The 23,404-nt window shown below is 44.8% G+C and overlaps 7 protein-coding genes across 7 annotated transcripts; 2 read left to right on the top strand and 5 right to left on the bottom strand.

The window, feature by feature from the left end:
- Positions 1 to 130: 130 nt before the first annotated feature.
- PG985_002661 (T-complex protein 1) lies at positions 131 to 2,001 on the bottom strand (the record flags this gene model as incomplete). Its single annotated transcript, XM_066822430.1, has 4 exons — positions 131 to 369; positions 426 to 1,684; positions 1,792 to 1,886; positions 1,960 to 2,001. 4 exons carry the CDS (start codon positions 1,999 to 2,001, stop codon positions 131 to 133), a joined length of 1,635 nt encoding a protein of 544 aa, XP_066689862.1.
- Positions 2,002 to 2,632: 631 nt separating this feature from the next.
- On the bottom strand, positions 2,633 to 4,593 carry PG985_002660 (Farnesylcysteine lyase; the record flags this gene model as incomplete). The annotated part of the gene is made up of 4 exons (XM_066822429.1): positions 2,633 to 3,598; positions 3,660 to 3,752; positions 3,805 to 4,325; positions 4,488 to 4,593. The coding sequence occupies 4 exons, from the start codon at positions 4,591 to 4,593 to the stop codon at positions 2,633 to 2,635; spliced, it is 1,686 nt and encodes a 561-aa protein (XP_066689861.1).
- Positions 4,594 to 6,192: 1,599 nt separating this feature from the next.
- Positions 6,193 to 8,727, top strand: PG985_002659 (vacuolar iron transporter cccA; the record flags this gene model as incomplete). The annotated part of the gene is made up of 1 exon (XM_066822428.1): positions 6,193 to 8,727. One exon carries the CDS (start codon positions 6,193 to 6,195, stop codon positions 8,725 to 8,727), a length of 2,535 nt encoding a protein of 844 aa, XP_066689860.1.
- Positions 8,728 to 10,040: 1,313 nt separating this feature from the next.
- On the bottom strand, positions 10,041 to 11,683 carry PG985_002658 (glycosyl transferase; the record flags this gene model as incomplete). Its single annotated transcript, XM_066822427.1, has 2 exons — positions 10,041 to 11,296; positions 11,380 to 11,683. 2 exons carry the CDS (start codon positions 11,681 to 11,683, stop codon positions 10,041 to 10,043), a joined length of 1,560 nt encoding a protein of 519 aa, XP_066689859.1.
- A 1,993-nt stretch (positions 11,684 to 13,676) lies between these two features.
- PG985_002657 (acyl-CoA dehydrogenase family member 11) lies at positions 13,677 to 14,912 on the bottom strand (the record flags this gene model as incomplete). Its single annotated transcript, XM_066822426.1, has 4 exons — positions 13,677 to 13,886; positions 13,930 to 14,414; positions 14,473 to 14,699; positions 14,770 to 14,912. The coding sequence occupies 4 exons, from the start codon at positions 14,910 to 14,912 to the stop codon at positions 13,677 to 13,679; spliced, it is 1,065 nt and encodes a 354-aa protein (XP_066689858.1).
- Positions 14,913 to 15,163: 251 nt separating this feature from the next.
- On the top strand, positions 15,164 to 16,543 carry PG985_002656 (uncharacterized protein; the record flags this gene model as incomplete). Its single annotated transcript, XM_066822425.1, has 1 exon — positions 15,164 to 16,543. One exon carries the CDS (start codon positions 15,164 to 15,166, stop codon positions 16,541 to 16,543), a length of 1,380 nt encoding a protein of 459 aa, XP_066689857.1.
- A 10-nt stretch (positions 16,544 to 16,553) lies between these two features.
- PG985_002655 (chaperonin 10-like protein) lies at positions 16,554 to 18,038 on the bottom strand (the record flags this gene model as incomplete). The annotated part of the gene is made up of 7 exons (XM_066822424.1): positions 16,554 to 16,874; positions 16,937 to 17,211; positions 17,275 to 17,357; positions 17,415 to 17,473; positions 17,531 to 17,571; positions 17,633 to 17,789; positions 17,856 to 18,038. The coding sequence occupies 7 exons, from the start codon at positions 18,036 to 18,038 to the stop codon at positions 16,554 to 16,556; spliced, it is 1,119 nt and encodes a 372-aa protein (XP_066689856.1).
- Positions 18,039 to 23,404: the final 5,366 nt, after the last annotated feature.

Raw genomic sequence — 23,404 nt, 5'->3', positions numbered from 1 at the left:
CGTAAAGCGACACATTATGTATTGTGTATCAAGCAAAGGGACAATGAAATGTGTCAACCAAGGGCAACCATGTTCACATCTATGGCAAACTCCGTTTTGCGTCTAGAATACAATGGGTATCATGGTTCATTTATTCCTCTGGCCCATCCATTCCCGGACCCGGACCGCCCTGTCGGCCCATCTGCCTTGCCTTGAGCATCTCATCGCACAGCAGTAGGTTAGATGCGATACTTGACGACGATGCAACACAGTTTCTCAGAACTCGGAACGAATCGTAGACGCCTTCCAGTGTGGGGTCCATCGGCTGTCCTGAGATGAGATCGAGGCCGACAACTTGGCCATCGGCGTGTTCGTCTTGAAGAGACGCCACTGTCACGGCTGTTAGCACGTAGAAGAAGGGCTGTTTTGGAATGATGTGCACTTACGAGCATCCTGGATATCGTGGCCAGCGTTTGCAGCCAAGGTCTTGGGGATAATAAGCATCGCATCAGCAAAGGCCTCAACCCCCCACTTGGCCTTGCCCTTGACCGTCTTCTTGAAAGCATCGCTCTTCAAGTGGGCGGCAACAGCGACTTGGTAAGCACCACCACCGGGCACCACACTCTTGTCCACAATCATGTTATAGACACTGCGCAGACCATCTCGGACAGCATCCGTAATCTGGGCAATGGTGTGCTGGTTGGGCCCCTTGATCATCAGGGTCACTGACTTGGGAGCCTTGACGTCTTCAATGAAAGTGTACTTCTCCTCGCCCAACTGCTGCTCGTAAACCAGGCCGGCCCAACCAAGGATGTCGGGTGTCAGGTCCTCGACGCTGTTCTGTGCAGTACCACCACAGATGAGTTGCAGGCGCTCCATGTTTCTCCGCTTGGCCCTTCGCAGCGCAAAGATGCCGTTCTTCGCCAGCACATCGAGAGACAACGGGTCGATGCCCTTCTGGTTGATGATGACAAAACCCTTCTTGGGGTCGTTGCCACACACCTCCTTCTTCAGCTCTACAATCTTCTTTAGCTTGGCGTCGACAAATCTTCGCTCGCTCTCCACCAGCTTGTCGCGCTGGTCGGCGCTCGAGTAGAAGAATCCCGAGTTGATCTCCGACTTTTCGTATTCCAAGCTCACGTTCAGCGTCAGGATAAAGGCGTTTTCGACCCGCTTGGGCATGTCAGGGTGCCTCGGGCCGTGGTCCAGAGCCAGACCGCGGATGAGCTGTGTGTCCGAGGCGGTGCGGTGTTGCATCTTCATGATCTCCACCATGTGCAAGTCGGGCTTCGCGGGAGCCTGGTAGATCGCCAGTACGGCGTCGACAATATCGGGGGTCAGCTTGCTGGCGAGGGTCGAGTTAAGCTTGGTCGAAAGGGAAGTACGGGCGACGGAGAGAAGGAGCTCGCGGTCGACCTCCTTGGCCAGCTTGAATGAGTCGAGGAACTTGAGGGACTCGTTCTTGGCAATCTCGAAACCCTCGGTGATGATGCGCGGGTGCAAACCTTCGGCGATGTATCGGTCCGCTTGCTTCAATAACTCTCCAACCAACAGCACCACGGAAGTGGTGCCATCACCGCAGATGTCGTCTTGGGCGGTGGCAGCTCGGGCGATCATAACGGCGGTGGGGTTCTGGATCTGCATCTCTCGTAGCAACACGTTGCCATCTTTGGTGAGTTTGATTTGGCCGGCGCCATCGACCAACCTGCAAGTTGCATTTGGTCAGCGGGATGTTCATGATCCGGCGGCAGCAGCGGCCAGTCTGCACTGCTGGATTGAGCATAACAAGCATCACAGAGAGAGTGTGCATACATCTTTATGGTGCCAAGAGGGCCCAGGTTGGACTTGAGGACATCTTGAAGACCCTCTCCCGCGCTGATGTTGACCTTCAGAGCTTCACCCCGCCGCTATGATCCGTGAGATTAGGTTAGCTGGGGGGACGCAACGGTCTGTGGTGGGGGAGGACATGTGTGTACGCACCCGGGACTCGGCCTTGGGGTTCAGAAGTTGGGCAGCAGACATGATGGGAGTTCAGAATGGGCTGCTTGCTGTTGGTGGTGAAGCGGTGGGTGAAATGTGTAGAATTGGTTTTCGTTATCCAAAGGACCCCCGACTTATCACGACCAATTCTTAGCCCGAGTGAAGGAAGGACTGGAGCTTGACCCTCCAACTTTTTCTGCCCGCTCAGCCCAGCATGGCGTGTACCTGCAGCTTGGTTCGATTGCTGTCGGCCCGTCAGAGGAGCTCTGCCAGCCGTGAGCACCGAGTACTACCAGTGGAAACTGCCCCTCACCAGATACCTCAAATGTGCTTAGGACTTACCTAGGTACCTACCTACTCACATGTATCTAACATGGATTGCAGGAAGTAATTAAACCAAAAGGAACACGTACGTGTACGACGAAACGGTAGGTATCGGACTACATGTACCAAAGGTATCAAGATTACCTTGGGTATCCTATCTTGAAATGGATGTAGAGATTAAAGAAATCGCCTAGTTATTGTTTTCCTACATGGGTCAAAAATCCCAGCCATGGCATGCCATTGGAAGCCCGTCTCAAATCTTTCCGACCCGACCTTCACAGCTTCCTATCGAAGCGGTGGGAGGTACAGAATACTGGCAAGCGAGACTCCCGCTTCAACATCTTGCATCTCACAGCTCGTCAGTAGCGACACTTTGCGTCCCGCCTAGGACTACCTGCTCGTCATCATGGTTTAAGCCGGCGCTGGCATTTTCTCCTTCCGCATTGGACACACCGAGATAGTCATCGGCGACCAGTCTCGCAACATTCTTGCCCATCAATGCGCACGTCTCCATGGTTGATATGAAGGACTCCATGCCCGAAGTATAATACAAGCCCCTGCTGAGAATGGGGTCCTGGAAGGTAACGCGCGGGAGCTTCTGCGGGTAGGGATGGAACACAGCTGGGTGGTACCATGAAATCGGATCGATCGTCTCAAAACCGGCATCCTCTCCGTCATATGTTGTCTTTGGTGTACGAACAAAGGTCTCGGGCACCTTGACGCCCAGAAGCGACGACAAGAAATCCGAAGTGACGGCTTCAGGGGAGAAGATCTTGTAGATATACTCTTCGCCCAACGTCTTAGGATTGGTGACTTTTTTCACCTGGGTCGCCGAGAAGAAGCCGGCCTTGCCAGCACCCCCAGAGCCGGGTTTGGCATCATCGTCATAGGCGAGAGTGGTGAGTACCGAGTTGGGCACTGGGGCCGCCGGGTCGAGGTTGAAGTATTGAGGGCTGAATCGAAAGGGCGAGGAGAAGAGCGTCACGTGCAGGGTAGCATAAGGAACAGGCTCGATTGGCTGCTGGATCACATCGCCCTCTTCCTCAATGTCGCTGAACTGCCACGGGGTTGCAATGACAACGTCGTCAAAATGAACGGGCTGTCGCACAACTTTGCCGGCTTCTGCTGAGCTGGCGTTGGATGTTTTAATGATGAACCTAGAGACACCGTCATCGCCGTCTTTGGCGTTCTCCCGGGCGATTAATGTAACAGTTGTGTTAAGGTTGAGATAGGCTTTGGAGCTCTCAATCATGCTCGCAAAGATCCGCCAGTTACCCCCGACGACGGATTTTGCTCCTTCGGGGGCCATCGAAACCTAGGACTTCCAGTCAGGGCGAAAAGAGAATATTTTTGAAAAGATTGAGAGGACATCTTACCATGGCACCTAACCCATGGATATAGGCTAGGTTAGACATGTAGTTTACCCGCGATGCTGCCTGCACAATGTCATGCGCAAACGGGCCGTCAAGCTCGTTGAGAGTCAGCAGGAGTCTTATGAGCAAACCAGACCATGAAACATACCTTGTTCGCGGCCAAGAACTGGGCGCCCGTAACACCAGTCACCTTGACAAGATCGAGTTCAAAGGCCCGAGTGGTCAAGGAACGGAATGGGAAATAGGGTTTCTCATATAGCCTCAAAAAGGCCCCTACGGTCTGCTGGACAAGATTGTTGACATGGTAGGGGGCTGTGCCGTATTTCCAGAAGAGCTTGGCCAGACTCCACCAGCCCCAAGACTCGGAGTCCTGAGTATAGACGAAGCTGTCGCCATCCCAGATGCCAAGAAGCCCATCTTCGTCGAGGCCGGGATTGATGCGGCTGAGGTTGAAGTCATCGGTGGCATTCCATAGAATGTGGTTGACCTTTACGAATATGGAAGCTCCTAGCTCTACAGGTGAATGGGGGTCGTCATGCGCATTGACTGTGAGTGTGCGTCCGCCGACACGGCTGCTCTTCTCGAATATGGTTATGTTGATGGCAATACCCGCTTCTTCAGCGTACCTGTGAAGGTGATAAGCCGTCGAAGCCCCGGCAGCCCCGGCACCTAGACCACCATGCATGTATCAGCGACGATGGCTACTTTGTGAGCTTCCAAAGTTGCGGTCAACCTAGACGTGAAGAACGAGGAGTTGGAAGCGATGTTGTGATTCCCAAGACTGTGGTGCTTTTCATATATAAGTCTTTTCATATATAAGTCAATACTCACCGATAACAGCAACTTGTTTGACAGGCTTGGCGCCAGCGTCAGCGGCAAACGCAGGCGCAAATCCTGTTGCGGCTGCAAGAACGCCGAGTGATTGCAAAAGATGCATGGCAGGTTATAACATGAGAGAATGATATGTGGCTTTCCCTGTTTCGCATACACAGAAGTTGATGAATTGACTACCGGATTGATGAGTTGACGTTGACGTTGGGAAGGACAGAGTCGGTCAACTACCTGTAGCGAGGATTCCGTCCAATCAAATGGAGGATTCGCCGCCTGAAGGAGCAGTAAGAAAGAAGGAGCCAATGAGCTGTGGTTGATCCACTAGGGGCGTCGCAACCGCTCCTTGCTGCTCAATCAGTCATTCATTCGGGCACATGTCGCCAGATTCGCCGTACCACTCAAGCCACTCAGATGCCACATCAGTGCCATCCCGGCCCCGATCGTCTCATTGTCTTGCCCCAATCTGAATTCTTTACCTGGATTGGCGCCGTTGTAAACGATGTTCATGATGGATAAATACACAAAATTGAAAATGTTAAGCAGTCCAGATCCAGACCCTGACGCTCCGAGGTAACGTTGCTGATGAAGGTCAGCATCCTCGGGATATCGCTCGCCCGTGTTAAGAACATACGTATACGCTGCATCCCTCCACCCCCTCCCCATGTTTACTCGCGCATTTGCAAACTATCTCGTGGGACACTTCTATCTGCCAATGTGACGCTTTTGTTCCAAATGCCACTCTGCAACGTCATGCGTTGAGCCTGTAATTGATCGCAACTATGTTTCGGCAACCAAGATTCTGGTACGGGAGCTACTAGGAAAGTCGATTCTATCGAGGTCACGAACTACCTACATAGATCTACTGCTTGCTAAGCTGAGAAATTCTCCCCCTGATATACGGTCTAGCCGTATCAAGGATCCTTAGGCATCAAACATGATGTCTAAGGTGCCTCCTAATTGGCGTGTGAGACAAGGACAAAGGTCCTGGGTATGTAGCTACCAGAATCTACCAGATCCAACTGAGCTGGCAGGCAACCTCTGGCAGACGAGAGCAAACCAACCCTTCAGTCTAGGACGGCACATGGGCACATGCAAGCAGGGCATGAACAAAGCCGCCTTGGATCGCTGTTAGACAAGAGTTGTTGGTGTATGACAGTGGCGTCACTCACTGCCTGGCCTCCAATAAGCAAGTTGGCAAGGTACATGTACCTACCTCCTGCCATCTAGCCTTCCTCAGAGGCGAAACCTAGTAGTAAAAGCCCACCCCCACCTGCCAAAAGCGCTTCGTCCGATTTTGTTCAATTTATTAGCACCCATTTCTCCCTGCACATGGTATGACGTTTCTGCCTCATGACAGTCAGCCCAAGCCCATCTACTGTGCCTGGTTGGCGAGCCACTAAACGATCAGCAGAACACCACTACAACATCTACCCTTAGGTTCTCTGCGTGGAGCCTACTGTTAGTTGAATCTTGATGCATTTCGTGCTGCTGGGCTCTTCCTCTTGACCCATCCGTCCTTCGCCCATGTCGACATCGCACCCGAAATTGCTGTGACGGCCTTTGTGGATGCATCAATCAAAACAATCCAAGGAAACAAAAAAAATCCCACGATAAACATCTGCCCCGCACAACTCAGCTGTCCACATTCATACCCCATCTCCCGTCAACCTTTGTGCATTGATCAGCCTCGAGGCAACCGCGAATAATGTTTGTGCTCAAGAATGTGGGCAAGCTCCTCTTTGGCAGCAACAGCCAGGAGTCCATGATAGAACTCCCTCAAGGCCAGCTGTACCTGGTCCGCCCGCTCTCCCCCAAGGGCTACTCGGAACTCATCTTCAAGGATGCTACTGCCCGCATCCGACGAACCGGCCAGGATTTCCAATATCAACTGGTTGTCCAAAGGGTCTACGAGGAAGGCGAGGCCGAACTACTAGCCGACGAGGAAGGAGAGGATGCCGAGATTGATGCCCTTACCACCGAGCGTGATGAAAAAACCTTCCTCCTGGACGAGGCCTTGCATTTCCGTGTCGAGAGCAGGGAGGGATCCGAGAACATACTCGCCTGGAAGGATCTCAGTGGGGATATAGGCGACCTGTTCGAGTTCGTCTGCGACGGCACCGTTTCAGCAAACCAAGTCGCCTCGTTCGATCGCATCGCCAAACAGTGCCAGTACGAGCGCAAGTACCGAAAACCCCATACGACCGCTTCCGAAGACGACCTTTTCCAGTTTGAGTTCGAGGACGAGCAGCCCATCCCGCAAGCCAGCCCCATCCACAGCCCCACCATCGGCAGAACCTTCGACTCCGACGAAATGTTCCCCAACATCAACAACAGCAACTCCAAGGCCGCAGCCAACATAGCTGTGAAGCGCGACTCGCCCACGCAGACCCCCATTGCCGAGATGCTGGCCCAGGGTGATCCTGAGCCGGAACCCGAACGCCAGGAGCGAGAGGTCAGGGCTCCTGAGCAAGAGAAGGACATGGGCCCGCCTGTAGCGGCACCACAGCCCGAGCCGCTCGAGATCCTGACAATGGAGATCGGTGAACTTCACTTCTTTGATTTCCCTTCGGGGGCTTTCGTTTTGCAAGACTCGTCCGTTACCGCCCAGGTGTCGGACATTGGCAACTGGCAATACTGGTTACATGTTGCCAGCAAAGAACGTGAATGGCTCGGCATTCCTGTCGTCGCCGACATCAATCCTGTGTTCAATTTTGAGTTCCTCTCGTTCATCTTCAACCAATTTACTGAAGATGGATCGGCCTACTCGTGGCTTTTGCGTTTTAAAGACCAAGCAACGCTCGAAAAGTTCCAAGAAGGCTTAATGCGGGCCTTGTGGGAACAACTTAACGAAATCAAGTGGACCAAAGTCAAGGACCAGGAACGCCAGTATGTCCTAGATGCTTTCGAGGACCTTACTATGGAAGACGCCCCTGCTGAAGCGGAGGAAGAGGAGGCGGAGGAGGAGGAGCGCGAGGAGGCCGAAGCCGATGAAGATGAGGAGGAAGAAGTCGGCATCAGGAGTGAGGAGTATGACCCCGACGAGGAGCAGGACGATGTCGAGACGCAACCCAAGGACGGTAACACCAACAAGGCGATTGCCGTCGGTTACAAGCACGACCGCTCCTTTGTTGTGCGTGGCAGTCAAATCGGTGTCTTCAAACACACACCCGCCAATAACCTGGAGTTCTCTACCAACATCTCTAAGATTGAGACGCCCAAGGGTACTCTGTTCAGCCCGAAGAAGGTCATGCTGCACAACGAGGATCGCAATATGATTTTGCAAAACGACAAGGATCCCAACAAACTCTACCGGATGGATCTTGAATACGGCAAAGTCGTCGACGAGTGGAATGTGCATGATGACATTCCCGTCGTAACATTTGCCCCCGAGAACAAGTTCGCCCAGATGACTCACGAGCCTACGTTCCTTGGCATTGGTAGCAATTCCCTGTTCCGCGTTGACCCACGCCTTGCCGGCAATAAGCTCGTCGACTCTCAGCTGAAACAGTATGCTTCCAAAAACGATTTCAGTGCTATTTCCACCACTGAGAAGGGTTATGTTGCTGTTGCCTCCAATAAGGGAGATGTCCGCCTATTTGATCGTCTGGGTATCAATGCGAAGACGCATATTCCAGCGTTGGGGGAGGCCATTCTTGGTCTCGACGTATCGGCAGATGGTCGTTGGGTGCTTGCGACTTGCCGAACCTATCTCCTCTTGGTCGATGCCATGCAAAAGTCTGGCAAGAACGAAGGCAAACTCGGCTTTGAGAAATCCTTTGCTGCCGACTCCAAGCCACAACCTCGCCGCCTCGCCTTAACGCCCGAGCACGTGGCCCAATTCGCCTACGAGACAGGTAAACCAGTCACCTTTACCCCTGCGCGTTTCAACACTGGTCATGCCGGCGAGGAGACGTCCATTATTTCTGCCACAGGCCCGTACATCATCAATTGGAATATGCGGAGGGTTCTCCGCGGACACAAGGCCCCGTACTTCATCAAGCGCTACACAGAAGAAGTCAAGGCGGATGACTTCAAGTTCGGCACTGATGAGAACGTGCTCGTTGCCTTGCCCAACGAAGTCTCGATGGTCGGCAAGCAACAGCTGAAAAAACCTACGAGGCAGAGCATTGCCGGTCCTGTAACCCGCAGCACGCCCCGGCGGGACTCGGGACGGGTCGGTAATCTGAACAGTGGCCGGTACAAGCTGGGCAGAGACGATGTTGTCAATTCCCCTTTCTGAATGTGCACACAAACACACATGGGCATAATAAGAATCCCCTTCACAAGGTCAGCGAACACGGATTGCCAGTAGCCTCGAGCGGCAACCGTTGACAACAAGGGTGCTAGGGATGATGCAGACTGCGACGCGAGTAGGCGTCCCAGGCTCTCAAGTTTTCCCTATCAGGCAGGCGTTTAGGAGGCAAGGGGTTGGATTGGACGTTCTGAGTGTCAAAACAGGACTAACACGAAACATTGTTGCATGACCGCGATGAGCTGTGTTGTGTGAGAGGGGTTGCACGGACAGTCGCTTGATTTGGTTGGCGTAGACATACGATACCTGCAACTTCAGCCCTAAGGCCCTGTTGATGATTTCTTTCCTTCTGGAGTTTTCCTGCTTTATTGAGATTCCCTCGTCGAGGTGGGCCTGATCTCTAGTCAGCTGCTGGATGTGTAGGTAGTTTTCACTAATTTCACAAATGATACCACTTCTTTTGTTCCCCTTCTTGGTAGTTACGAGCACAATAATGGCGCTCAAGCAAGTACGTCTGTTTTACATTGCATGTTGGATAATACAAGTGATTAATAAGTATGAGCAAAAGTAATAAGTAGTCAATAAGAGCCGCTGGTCCATCCCAAAATGTGAGATAGCCAGGATCACGTCACACATGGGTCTGCAGCAGCAACAACTATAAGGAATGGTGGTCCTAAGCCCACCACTTTTCCCGGTCTGGGCAACGTGGGGAGATATCTTGATGGCAAAAGGTCTATCTAGTTGTCCAAAGGAATGTGTGTAGTCTCGAGATGAGGACTGCTAGTCTGGGAGTATTGAATATCATCCCTTGCAGATAGAGATAGAGAGCGAGAGCGATAGCGCGAGCGAGACTGAGAGCCACAAGTTGCCGAGTTTATTTCTAGAGAAGAAACCTATACACACCCTCTCTCCATCCCAAAAAGGAATGAAGAAGAAAGGGAAATGGTGATTTTAATCATCCGTTCATTATTCATCTTATCTCGCCGAAGTGTCCGCCATGCAGTGAGTGTTAGGGGGGGGGCAAGATCGTATGGCTGTGCTGTGCTGTACGCTAAGGTAAAGTCTAGTAAGAAAAAGGGATTGGTTACATGACGACAACTTCAAAGCCATTGCGACTCCTCGGTGCCTCGAGCAAGACGGTTCCTATTGTTGCAGCGAGCGCCCCTCGCCTCATCGTCCGACCTGGCTCTGACCCTGTCCCTCTCGGCGGCAAACTTCATAACTTCCTGAAATCGCGTCCGGGCCGGAAGCATTTTCTGCGCCTGCGCAGCGATGGTGGCGGAGGAGGAGACCGCGTCGCTCTACTTGGCAGACGCCTCCTCGCCCACCTGGGTGGCCGCCGTCTTCACGGACTCGGCCGCCTCGGCGACCTTGTCGCCCAGCTTCTGCATGAGGGGCAGCGACTGCTGCTTCTCGCCTCGGTCAGCACTGACCTTGGTGAGTTCCTGGACGAAGCTCTGGCCCCACCAGGCGCTCGTGTACTTGAAGACGTAACGCTCGAGTTTGCGGAAGTTGGCCTCGCGCATCTCGGGCGACATGGTCACGGCGTCGTGGATAGCGTTGGCCAGCTCCTCCGTGTTCCAGGGGTTCACAATGAGCGAGCCGTTCAGGGATTGCGCCGCTCCTGTGAACTCGGACAGGATCATGACGCCGTGGCGCTTTTGCTGCGTGGCGATGTACTCGTAGGACACTAGGTTCATGCCATCGCGGGTCGACGACACCAGGCACACGTCGGATACGGCGTAGAGGGCGCACAGCTCCTCGAAGTTTACGCTCTGGTGCAGGAAGTGGATGGGCATAAACTCGATGGTGCCGAACTTGCCGTTGATGCGCCCCACCAGCTCGTTGACCACGGCCCGCAGGTTCTGGTACTCCTCGACATCCTGTCGGGAGGGGACGGCGACTTGCACGAGCACAATCTTGCCGATCCACTCGGGGTGTTCCGTAAGGAAGACCTCGAGGGCATGCAGCTTCTGCGGGACTCCCTTGATGTAGTCCAGACGATCGACACCGACAATCAGCTTGACGCCCTCGAACTTGCGCGACAGGACGGCGATGCGGTCCTGCACGCTAGGCTTCTTGAGCCCCTCGACGAACTTGTCCGGGTCGATGCCGATGGGGAAAGCGCCGACGGTGACAAACTTTCCCTGGTACTCGACGCCGTTGGGGGTGGTGGCCGTCTCGAGTATGCGGGAGCACGAGCTGAGGAAATGCCTGGCATAGTCGTATGTGTGGAAGCCGACAAGGTCGCACTGCAGGACGCCGCGCAGCAGGGCCTCGCGCACGGGCAGGATACGGTAGATTTCGCTGCTGGGGAAGGGAGTGTGGAGGAAAAAGCCAATCTTAATGTTCTTCCGCGTGTTACCCAGTTCCTTGCGCAGCATCTCGGGGAGCAGCATGAGGTGGTAGTCATGGACCCAAATCTGGTCCCCATCCTTGACATCCTCAATGATCTTCTTGGCGAACAGCAGGTTCACCTCCTTATAAGCCGCCCACGCGCTCTCGTCGAATGTGATCTCACCGGGGTGGTAGTGGAAGAGCGGCCAGAGGATCGAGTCTAGATTGGGGAGTTGCAGCATGTCAGCGAAGGGGTCTCTTGAAGATGGATGGGGCTATACGGGCGGGTGGATGGAAACGCACTAGCGAAGCCGTTGTAGTGCCTGTCGGCCAGATCGTCGTCGATGAAGACAGGATGGGCACTGTATTGTTCCTTCAACTGTTCCGTGACCTTCTCGATGTCGCCCTCGGGGACCTCGAGGCCCGGCCAGCCGTACCACTGAAAGCTGGTAGTTTTGCTGAGACCGCTAAGACCGGTGACAAGGCCTCCCGACGACATGGAGAAGTCATACTGGCCATCGTCCTTAGGCTTGATGGTGATTGGGAGGCGATTGGAGACGAGCAAAAGCCGGCCGGATGAAGGGCCGGTCTGTTCTGAAGACGGCATGTCGAGCGGTTGGTATGTGTTGTGTCGTGTTGTGTTGGGTTGGTTGGTGGGGCGGGCAGTGACGAAATGCGCGCCGAGCTGTGGCAGCTTCCAGTGTGCTTGCAAGACGGTCGGGAGATTGCCAGCAGCCGCTTAGAGTGTTGCGAAATTGCGGTTTTTTTTTTCTCCTTTCTTCTTCTTCTTCTTCCTTTCGAGGGAATAGAGATACAGGAGAAAATCTCAAATCTTATGTACTTAGGTTGAGCAGCTCGGGGAGTATGCAAGGTGGGACGATGTCGGTTCGTGGTTGGGTGGGTTGTTGACTGTCGGCTCCAGTGGCGGGGTAGTAAAGGTGACGATGTGATGTCGTCAAAGCAGACAGATGAATGCCAGGGCAAAGAGGGTTTGCACCTAATGTGAGGCTCAACAGTTCGGCGGCAGAAAAAGCGTGTCGATACAAAAGTAGCAGTCAGGACTTCGCATGGGCTCGCAGGGGCAGCAGAGAGAATGAGGGACAGGGCAGGAACTGGAGCAGGAGCAGGGCGAGGAAACCGGGATATAGTATTTCTATCATGGGCGTATGCTAAGCGTAGGGAAGGTGGTGGTGGGGGGGGGGGGCTGCTGGCAGCTTGCGAGTTGCAGATAGCTTCCGCTGTCCCCAATTTAACAGATGCAAATAGAACCTACATGGAACCTTGTTGCAGGCTTGGTTCTACCCAAGTACATTTCATGCATCCATGTATATATCTATGTGGTACATTCTAGTACGTGGCCTACAGAGCCGGCCTAGGCACCGATTGTCGCTGTTCAGGTACCATTCCAAGATTATCCTGGCAGCAAAGGGAGGCTTTTCTGGAGGCTTCACCGTCAGAGCGACAATGGCAGATGGCTGGCTGGCTGGGGGAGGGAAGCGGGGAGCGAGGGGAGCGAGGGGAGCTCTCTGTCCCGCCAAAACGACGTAATGGTTGCAAGGAATTCCATCTGATTAAAGATTTTTTGTATCGAAACCGACCGGGGTGCGACCGTTCAGAGAGTCCTCGGAGCTAAGATTCCAGCTGATGCTGAATGGACGCGAGAAATTCTCGTCCAGTCCCATGTATCACGTTCTTGTCATGGCCAAATCCTGGCTCGGATCGCGGCCAGCCCCCGTCCATTTCTTCCATTGTTTCACCCACGAACCGCCATCTCAATCCAGATACGATCCATCGTACGCCCGCTGCCCGCTGCCCGCCTGGCAACCCATTACCCACTTGCTCCGGAGCTTCGCTCCTAGTAGTAAACTCCTCTACAGCTCCTCGGCCAAGACTTTGGCGGGTTTGAGGTACGTATGCATGTATGTACATACATACCTACCTACTTATACTTAACCTCAACGCATCCCGGCAATCGGCGGTTTGTGCAAAACAATTCAAGCCCACGTGGTTCGCACGCGATAGGCTGTGTCAACGAACAATCCAGAGGGAGATAGATACAGTATGCGCCCTCCTCAGGAACGCAACCATCATTGCTCCGTGTCGGCAGCGTCATCGCCGATCTAGAACCCCGGCCCAACCAGCCCAAGCTTGACGTCGCTCCAGCCTGCCAGCCCTGCTCCACAGTCCATAAGGAGAACTCCATCCATGCGTATGTACTACTACTAGCCCCGGGCTTCTGCTCTGATTCTACGGACTAAAAGGTCCACTTGTGACTGCTTTCTTGAACCGTCTCGAATATTCGTGATGCGATTGCCTGCCGCAAAGCCTGGTGGTAACACCAATTAGCCTCTATCGCACGTAACACACTCCGCGGGTGCCACCAGCAGACACAAACCAAGCCGTACGCTTCATGTATTACGGCCGATGATGAAATCGCAGAATGGTGCCATGACTACCGCGTATACGTATACATATAAAGAAGCTGAATTGGAGTATCAAAAAGAGGATCCAATACCAAGATTACATACAGCACAGAGGATTCCCAGGCAAGGTCCTCGCCGACCCTAGTACTAATTCGGCTTTCTGCTAGGCCATGGTGGCTACAGCTTTGCTCCTATTGCACCTGCCCTTTCGCCATGCCCCTGGCGCTGTATCAAGTCCCAGGCGAATTCTGCAAACGGCCGGAAGGCGTCGGCGTAGTTGTTGGCCTGCGGGCTGCTGGCCTGCCCGGTCGCCACCCTGGCGGCGATTCCTTGGCAGATGGCGGCGGATCTAAAGGCGGCGAACGCCACGGCCCAGTCCATGCCGGGCTGAGGGTTCCCACCCCGCGATCTCCTGATACCACTGCATCACCGTCTGGGGCGTGGGTAAGCCGGGGGTGGAAAGAAACGTGTCGCTGCGGAAGTGCTTGGTCTGCATCTGGGCAGTGTGGTACGGGAGCAGGAGCCCGGCCAGGTCCGATAGGGGGTGCCCCACGGTGCTCATCTCCCAGTCCAGGACGCCAATGACCCTGGGCTCGGTCGGGTGGAAGACGAGATTGTCGATCTTGTAGTCGCCATGGACCAGGGTCGCCCGATCCTGCGGCTGTGTCCCGCTGGAGAAGTAGCCGACCAAGTCTTCGAAATGGGGAATCCTTCCGACGGCCACGCCGCCATGGCCGTCTAGCACCTTTTCCTGCGCACTGCAGATCCGCGTCCAGGTGGCCAGTTGCCTGTTGTAGAAGCTTTCTGGCCTCCCGAACTCGCGCAGGCCGGCTTTGACGTAGTCGAGCCGGTGTAGCTTTGCAAGGGTCTGGGCGGCTGCTTTCCACAGCTGTGTCCGCTCGGCAGCGGGCACGTCTGGCCGGGAGGCTCGGTCAATACTACCGGAAGGCCCGACAGCGGGGGTTCATCTCACCTAGGATTGCAGGGTCCTCAAAGATACGGCCGTCCAGATACTCCATTACATAGAAAGCGGTGCCGATGACCGACTCATCTTGGCAGAGGCAGTAGACTTGGGGGACTGGCACGTCGGTGGGCCACAGAGCACGGATGATGCGGTGTTCCCGCTCAACCTTGTGCGCGGCCTTGGAGAGCAGCCGTCCCGCCGGTTTCTTACGCAGAACGTAGCGTCTCTTGGTCGGCCTGGGGCTGGGTTTAGCCGGGTCGGTAGGAAAGGAAGGGGAAGGGGAAGGGGAAGGGGGGATGGACTTACACCGACGTGAGCTGATACGTAGGATTGGACTGACCAAAGCCAAATTGCCTGACCTCCAACGGCAGGACAATCTGGGGGGCCCGGTGGGCAAGATAAGCCTGCAACGACTGGACGTCAATCGGTTGCCTCAGCGAGCCGGCCATTGCGCAACCAAGTTGGGTCTCGTCGTTGGTTCTCCAGCCACCAGGGCTCGAAGCTACAGCCCAGGCCGGCTGTTTTAGGTTTCCTGGCGAGCCCTTCGCAAGCTGCCAATGCCGAGGCATCGGTGCGGGGTCGCCTCTGCCGGTGGCCGCGGCCTCGGCTCAGCAGAGGGAGCTCCAGACCTGCTCTGTTCTGATTGCTCCCACCTTTTGCACACCACCTCCACCACCTCCACCACCACCGCGCCGCCGCAATGGATTTCGAGCTTCCCTCGGATCTTCAAGCATACATCGAGGAACTGGACAGGTTTATTTGCACAAGTATCGTTCCGCTTCAGAACAGCAGCGACAATGTGCGTTTCTTTGACCACCGCCGCGAACCTTCGCGGACGCAGTGGGACAATGGAGGGCTCCCGACCCGAGAATGGGAGAATTTGCTCGGCCAGGCCCGTGAGATGGCCGATCGGGCCGGATTCCATCGTTTCCCGTTGCCCCGGTCGTACGGCGGACAGGGGCACCCGGATACCAACCTGTGGATGTGTGCCATCCGCTACCATCTGGCCTCCCACCCCGTGTACGGCGGTGGCGTCAGTCTGGCCAACGACCTGCAGAACGAGCACAGCGTCGTCGGCAACTTCCCCGACTTCTTGATGCTCTACCACTGGGGCAACCAACAGCAGAAGGCTGCCTTCATCCCGCTGCGCCTGCGAGGAGAGTTCCGCATGACCTTCGGCTTGACCGAAATTCACCACGGAAGCGATGCAACCCACATGGATACCACAGCCACGCCCTGCACCCTCCCCGGCGGAGACTCCGGCTACAGCATCACTGGTAACAAGAAGTGGCAGACAGGCGCGCATTCGGCAACGCACATGCTCATCTTCGCGCGGACTTCGGGCGAGACCGGGAGTCCCACCGGCATCACGGCCTTTATTGTTCCCCGAGACACGCCTGGCATCACGGTCCAGTCCTTTGAGTACACCCTGAACATGCCGACGGACCATGCAACCGTCCTGCTGGAAGACGTGCAGGTGCCCACCTCCACCGTACTGGGCCCGCTTGACAACGGCTTGGCGATAGCGCAGACCTTCACCCATGAGAATCGAATCCGGCAGGCCGCAAGCTCCTGCGGCGCAGCCAAGTTTTGTATCGATCGCTCCGTGGCCTACGCTCGAGAGCGAGTCGTCTTCGGCAAGCCGCTGGCGTCCAACCAGGCTATCCAGTGGCCCTTGGTGGAGCTGTCCACCCAGGCCGAGATGCTGCGGCTCCTGATCCTGCGGACCGCCACAGAGATGGACGCCGTGCAACGGAAATGCAGCGGCGGCGGCAGTCCTCGACAGTTGGCGCCATGGGTCGCCATCGAGAAGCAGCTCGGGCACAAGATCAGCATGTGCAACTACTACGCCAACAGGCTGGCCACCCAGGCCGCGGACAATGCGATTCAGATGCATGGGGGCAACGGATACAGCAGGCACCAACCGTTTGAGCACATCTGGCGGCACTTCAGGCGGTACCGGATCACCGAGGGGAGCGAAGAGGTGCAGATGAGGAAGGTCGCTGGATATCTATTTGGCTACAAAAGCACAGGGCTTGATGTAGGGCCTCTGACAAACAGCAAGCAGACAAAGCTGTAGTAGTACATAACTATCTCGCGAGATCCAGGACAACCCGGCCAGAAATCTCCCCTCTGCCCATGCTCTCAAAGACAGACTGTAGCTCGTCCATGCCCACCGTTCTGACTGGGAACTTGACCAGCCCTCTTGTTGCGAAGCCCAGGACCTCGGCTGCTTCGCGGCGGTTGCCCACAGCACTGGCCACAATGGACGCCTGCTTGGCCACCATTACCGCAGGGTATGAGCGGGCGATGGGTTGGGGGTCGCCTTCGGGCATGCCCACACAGACTACGGTGCCTCCGAAGCCCAGCATTCCGAGGGCTTGTCCGTAAGCCTTATTGCTTGCGGTGCACTGCCACGCCAACGATTAGGTCTGTCGCATTCGTATCGTTCGTTGCATGGGTGGGTACGTACCACAATCACCGCCTTGGCTCCGTGGCCAGTGAGCTTCTTGACCTCGGCAGCAATGCTCTCGTCATCGTGGGCCGTGACGTCGATGAAGTGCTCGGCCCCGGAGCCGAGAACAATATCCTTCTTACTCGGTGTATCGGTACCGATCACACGGTATCCCATCACTTTGGCTCCCAGGCTCACAGCCACCGTGCCGAGTCCGCCGCCAGCCCCAGCGATAACAACCCAGTGTCCACTGTTGGCTCCGGACTTCCTCAGAGCCGCGTAGGTTGTGACTCCTGCACATGTTCAGTTCCCATTAGAATACAAGTAAGCCCGGGAGGAGCGGAGGGGGTCTGTACCTGCACAGAGCATCGGTGCGGCCAAGTCGCCAGGAAGCGACTCCGGCACCGGTGTTACGTAGCTGCAGGTGGTGTGAGTACGCCTATGTCGCCAAGTCGTGTCCGTAACCTGGGGGGGGGGGGCGGGTTCGGGAGCTTACTTGGCAGGGCCAATCACGTATTGCTGGAACGTGCCAGGTGTCAAGTATCCGCTAATTCTCTATTGGCCGTTTCCCGTGTCAGATGGTCCTTGGTCGAGTGGACTGGCTGTGCCTACCTGATTGAAGCATACGCCGTCCATGCCTTCAAGACAGGGAGCTGCAGGGAAGAACTCAGAACCAATTCGTTGCCAGGCCAGGGAATCTCTCTCGTGACTTACGGCAAGCCAGGCAAGCAGAAGACACCCATTTGATGCCTACCCGGTCGCCCACCCTGACCGCGGCACTTCCAGTACCGTTCCCTACTTTGACCACAAATCCCACTCCTTCGTGGCCACCCACCTGGCCTTGTGGTGTAGCAGAAGGCAGATGCGCCCACTGTCAGCCACAGGAGCATGCATCAACAGATAGCTAGTGACTCGGTCATCGAAACTGATGGCTTACCGTGTTCATCATGACGCCATAGTCAGAATGGCAGATACCGGAATGCGTGAGCTTCACGAGCACTTCGCCCGGCCCAGGCTCAGGTGTTTCGACCTGGCGGACGGCGATCGAACATGATCCGGGATTATCGTAAACGCAGGCCTTGTGCGTCTTGGGCACTTTGCTGTTGTCGGTGGATGTCATCTCGTTTCGTGGCGGCGACCAAATACGACGCAGACGTTGGTCAATTTCAATAAGGCTGTACGGGACATTATGGAAGCCTAAGAAATATATGGTCTTCGTGGTCTTCTTTATAGATAAGGTGTGTAGGCAATGCCGGGCCTTACCATGCAGATGTGGTTTCAGTGCCGAGGGTGTATGCCTACGTTTCCCCACCTCCAGGAAACGAACCCCGCGTTTCGCTGCGAAGGCGGGGATGTGGGGATATAGGGATATTTAAAAAAGAAACTATAAATAATAATTTTTTTCTCTATCCTATAAAGAACGTTAATTTACTATTTATTTTAAAAAGAAAATTTATATAAAACTTATTATTTTTTATATAATAGATTAAATTAAATAAATATATAAGTTAATTAATTATATAATAATTAATTAATAATAAATTAATAATAATATATTTATTAAATATATTAACTTTAAAGTATTATAATATATAATTAATAAAGTAATTTCTTTAAAATTATTAAAAGCGCCCTTTATAAATATAAATAATATAATATTATTATTAATATTAATATTTATTATAATATATATAAATAAATATTAAAATTTAAATAATTATATATATATTTAATAATATATAAAGGATTAAAATAAAAAATAATATATAAATATAATAAAAAAGAAAAATAAATTATAAATTTTAAAAAATATTTATTATAAAAATTTATATTTATTTTTAAATTTTTTATTATTTTATATAAATAATTTCTAATAAATTTTAAACCTATATAATATAAATAAATAATTTCTTTTTTAATAATTAAATATAATATTATTATATTCCTCGGATTTATTTTAAACTTTATATAAAAAAAGATAATAAATATTTATAATTAAAAATTATAATAAAAAAGGAGTTTAATATTTATTATTAATTATTATTAAAGGTTAAATTTTTTTTAATTTTTTTATTTAAAATATTTATTTATTTTAATATAGAATTATTATTTATTTATATTATTATTTATTTATTCTTTATTATTTAAATTGAATATATATAATATATATTAAAAAAAATTTAAATATAATTATTAAATTTATAAATTTTTAATTAAAATAAATATTTTAATTTTTTAAATAATTTTTTTAAGAAAATTATATTTTTATTCTTTTAATATTATTTATTTTTTTCTTTTTTAAAATGATTTTAAATTATAATTTAAATTATAAAGAATTTTATAAAAAAAGAATTAATTTTTTTTATTTAAAAAAATTAGAAATTAAAAATAATATAAAAAATAAAATTTAAAATTATTATTTTTAATATTTAATATTTTTAAAAATATTAACTTTAAAAAATTAATAATTTATTTAATATTTAATTTTATTATAAAATTAATTACCTTATAAAAGATTGTATAAATATGTAATTCTTTTTAAATTATTTATTTAAAATTAAATTTAAAATAAATTTAATTAATTTTTAATATTTAAATTTTCTTAATTATAATTATATAAAACAATTTATATTTCTATAATAATATAAAACATTTATAATTAAATTATATATAAGTTATTAATATTATATATAAATTTTATTAATATATTTAATATTCTTTTAAAAAGAATTATTAATAATTAAATTATTTAATATTTATATTAAATTTAATTTTAAATATATAATTTAAAAAATATTAAATATTTAAGTTGTTTATCATAAATTAATTAATAAAGATTTATTATAATTTATAATTTAAAAATGAAATTATTATTATATAAATATAATTTATAAATAATATAATTAAATTATTATAAAAATAAGAAAGGAATTTAATATATAAAGTATTAATATAATTTTTAAATAAATAGTTTTAAAATATATAAAACTTATTTATATAAATTAATTAAATAAAACTTTTTAATAAAGTTTATTATATAATTAAAAATTATTTAATTATTTATTTATTTAAATTTATTTTAATATATATTATATATAATTAATATAAATAATATAAAATAAATAAATAATAATATAAATTAATAATAACTTTATATAAAAATATATAAATATTTTAAATAATAAAATTAAAAGAATTAAACTTTTAATAATAATAAATAATAAATATTAAACTCCTTTTTATTATAACCTTTAATTATAATTATTTATTATTTTTTATAATATAAAATTTAAAGTAAACTTAGGGTTTATAATAATATTATATTTAATTGTTAAAAAAGAATTACTTATTTATATTAAATAATAAAGTTTTTAAAATTAATATATATAAATATTGATTTTATATAAATTTTCAGAAAAAGCTTTTAAAAATAAATATAAATTTTTATAATAAATATTTTTTAAATTTTATAATTTATTTCTCTTTTTTATTATATATATATATATATTATTATATATTATTATTTTTAATTCTTTATATATTATTAAATATATATATATAAGTATTTAAATTTTAATATTTATTTATATATATTATAATGAATATTAATATTAATAATAATATTATATTATATATATTTATAAAAAGCGTTTTTAATAATTTTTAAAAAGTTATTTTATTAATTATATATAATAAAGCTTTAAAATTAAAATATTTTATTAAATTTGTTAATCGATTAAAATTAATATATTTTAATATTGTTAAAGTTATTAATAATATAATATTTTAAAAATTAAAATAAAAAATAACTTTATATTTATATTTTTTATTATTATTTAATAAGAAATAAAAATAAAAAAAGAAATTAAAAAAAATAATAATTAATTATTTTATAATTTTAATAATAAATATTACGTTTTTATAAAGTTAAAAAAAGATTATATAAATATAAAGTAAAAAGCTATATTAATTTTTAATCGTTATTTAAAAATTTATTAAAATAAAATAATAAAATAAATAATATTAAAATATTAAAAAATTAAAAATAAAACAGAATTAATAAATAATCTTTTAATAAATATATTATTATCGATTTATTATTAATTAATTTTTATATAATTAATTAATTTATTTAAATTTTTTTTTAATATATATTATATATAACTAATATAAAAAATTATAAGACCCCAGCTATAATTGTGGCTTATAGCTACGCTATAATTTAATTAACTAGATAAAGAGCTGGCCCTTTCAGGGCTCAGCCTAATTAAGTATGCTTCTCTCCTTTCACTTTTTTAATCGATTAATCTTATAAAAATATAGAATAAATAAATAATAATATAAATTAATAATAAGTTTATATTAAAATAAATAAATATTTTAAATAATAAAATTAAAAAAATTAAACCTTTAATAATAATAAATAATAAATATTAAACTCCCTTTTTATTATAACCTTTAATTATAACTATTTATTATCCTTTATAATATAAAGTTTAAAATAAACTTAAAACTTATAATAATATTATATTTAATTATTAAAAAAGGAATTATTTATTTATATTATATAAATTTAAAATTTATTAAAGATTATTTATATTAAATAATAAAGTTTTTAAAATTAATATATATAAATATTAATTTTATATTAATTTTCGGAAAAAGTTTTTAAAAATAAATATAAATTCTTACGATATATATTCTTTAAAATTTATAATTTATCTTTCCTTCCTATTATATATATATATATATATATATATTATTAATTTTTATTTAATTTTAATCCCTTTTATATTATTATATATTTATAATATTATTTATATCTTAATATTTATTTATATATATTATAATAATTATTAATAATAATAACGATATTATATCGTACGTACCTGTAAAAGGTACTTTTAACAATTTTAATAAAACTAGTATCGTTATACCGATAATTAAATTTTAATTTTTTAAAAAACCTTATTTTTATAATTATTATATTACCTTTAATAAACTCGATTTTAAAATACTTAAAATCGCGTTTAATAATATACCTTTTAAATTATTATAATATATAGTTTTTTATATATATAACTTATATATCGTATATAAAGTATATAATAATAAAAACTATTATTAAGATTATTAAATAATAAAAAGTATATTTATATATATATAAAATAAAAATAAAGCCCTAAAGATTACGGAACTTTTAAATAAACTCGACAAAGGTTAATATAATAAAATCGCGGATTAACTTAATTAATTAAAAGGAAAGGCTGTTATCGATAAATAAGAAATAAATTTAGAAAGGTGGACCGAAATTAACGAATAATCTTTTAATAATAAATATAATATTATCGATTTATTATTAATCGGTTATTATATAATTAATTAACTTATATATTTACTTAATTTAATCTATTATATAAAAAGTAATAAATTTTATATAAATTTTCCTTTTAATATAAATAATAGATTAATATTTTTTATAAGATAGAATTATTTAATTTAATTTATTATATAAGAAATAATAAATTAATATCTTTTATAAGATAAGTAAAATATTAATTAAATTATTTATATTAATAACTTTATATTAATTGAAATAATATAATAAAATAATAAATTAATTAAATTAATTTATATTATAATATTATTAAAAATTAAAACTTTTATAAAATTATAAAATAAAGTTATTTTAAAAAAGTTATAAAAAAAATTAAAAGTATAAAATAATTATTAATTATAAAAAATAAATAAAATTAATTAAATTTAAATCAATAAAAATAAAATAAAAATCCTTTTAAATTTTATAATTATAATTTATAAGAATATTTTTATTAATTTATTAATAATTAAATAAAATCCGGGTTTTAAATAAATATTCTAAAAAAAAGATTTTAATATAATTATATTCTATTTAAAAAGTTAATAAAATAAATATAATATTTATTTAGAAAAAAACTTTTTTTTATTTTATTTTTAAATAAAGTTTTAATAAAAGTTAAATTATAATATTAAATTATAAAATAAAAAATAAATTTATAATTAAATAAAGCTTTAATTATAATATTAATCGATTATAAAATATTAATAAATATTATTAATTATATAAATTTATAATTAATAATAATAATTAAAAATAATCTTAAATTAATAATAATATTAATAAATTTATTTTAAATTTAATTTTAAATATATAATTTTATTTATTTATAAAAGGAATTAAAGACGATAAAGTAACGGTTATAAATTAAGATTTATTAATAATAAATATTATAATAAAAGACTTTAATTATATAATATATTTAAAATTTTAAATAAATTTAAATTTATAAAATAAATTTAAAATAATAAAAAGTTATTAAAAGGTTAAATAATTAATATAATATTATAAAGAAATTAAAAAAAGAAATATAAATTAAAAGGATTAAATTAAATATAAATTTATTTAAATTATATTAAAATATTAATATAATATATAAATTAAAGCTG

This window comes from Apiospora marii (genome assembly GCF_038362585.1).
Source record: "Apiospora marii strain CBS 49790 chromosome Unknown utg000002l_segment0_segment0, whole genome shotgun sequence".
Lineage (NCBI taxonomy): Eukaryota > Fungi > Ascomycota > Sordariomycetes > Amphisphaeriales > Apiosporaceae > Apiospora > Apiospora marii.
This window is presented reverse-complemented; position numbering and strand designations above follow the sequence as displayed.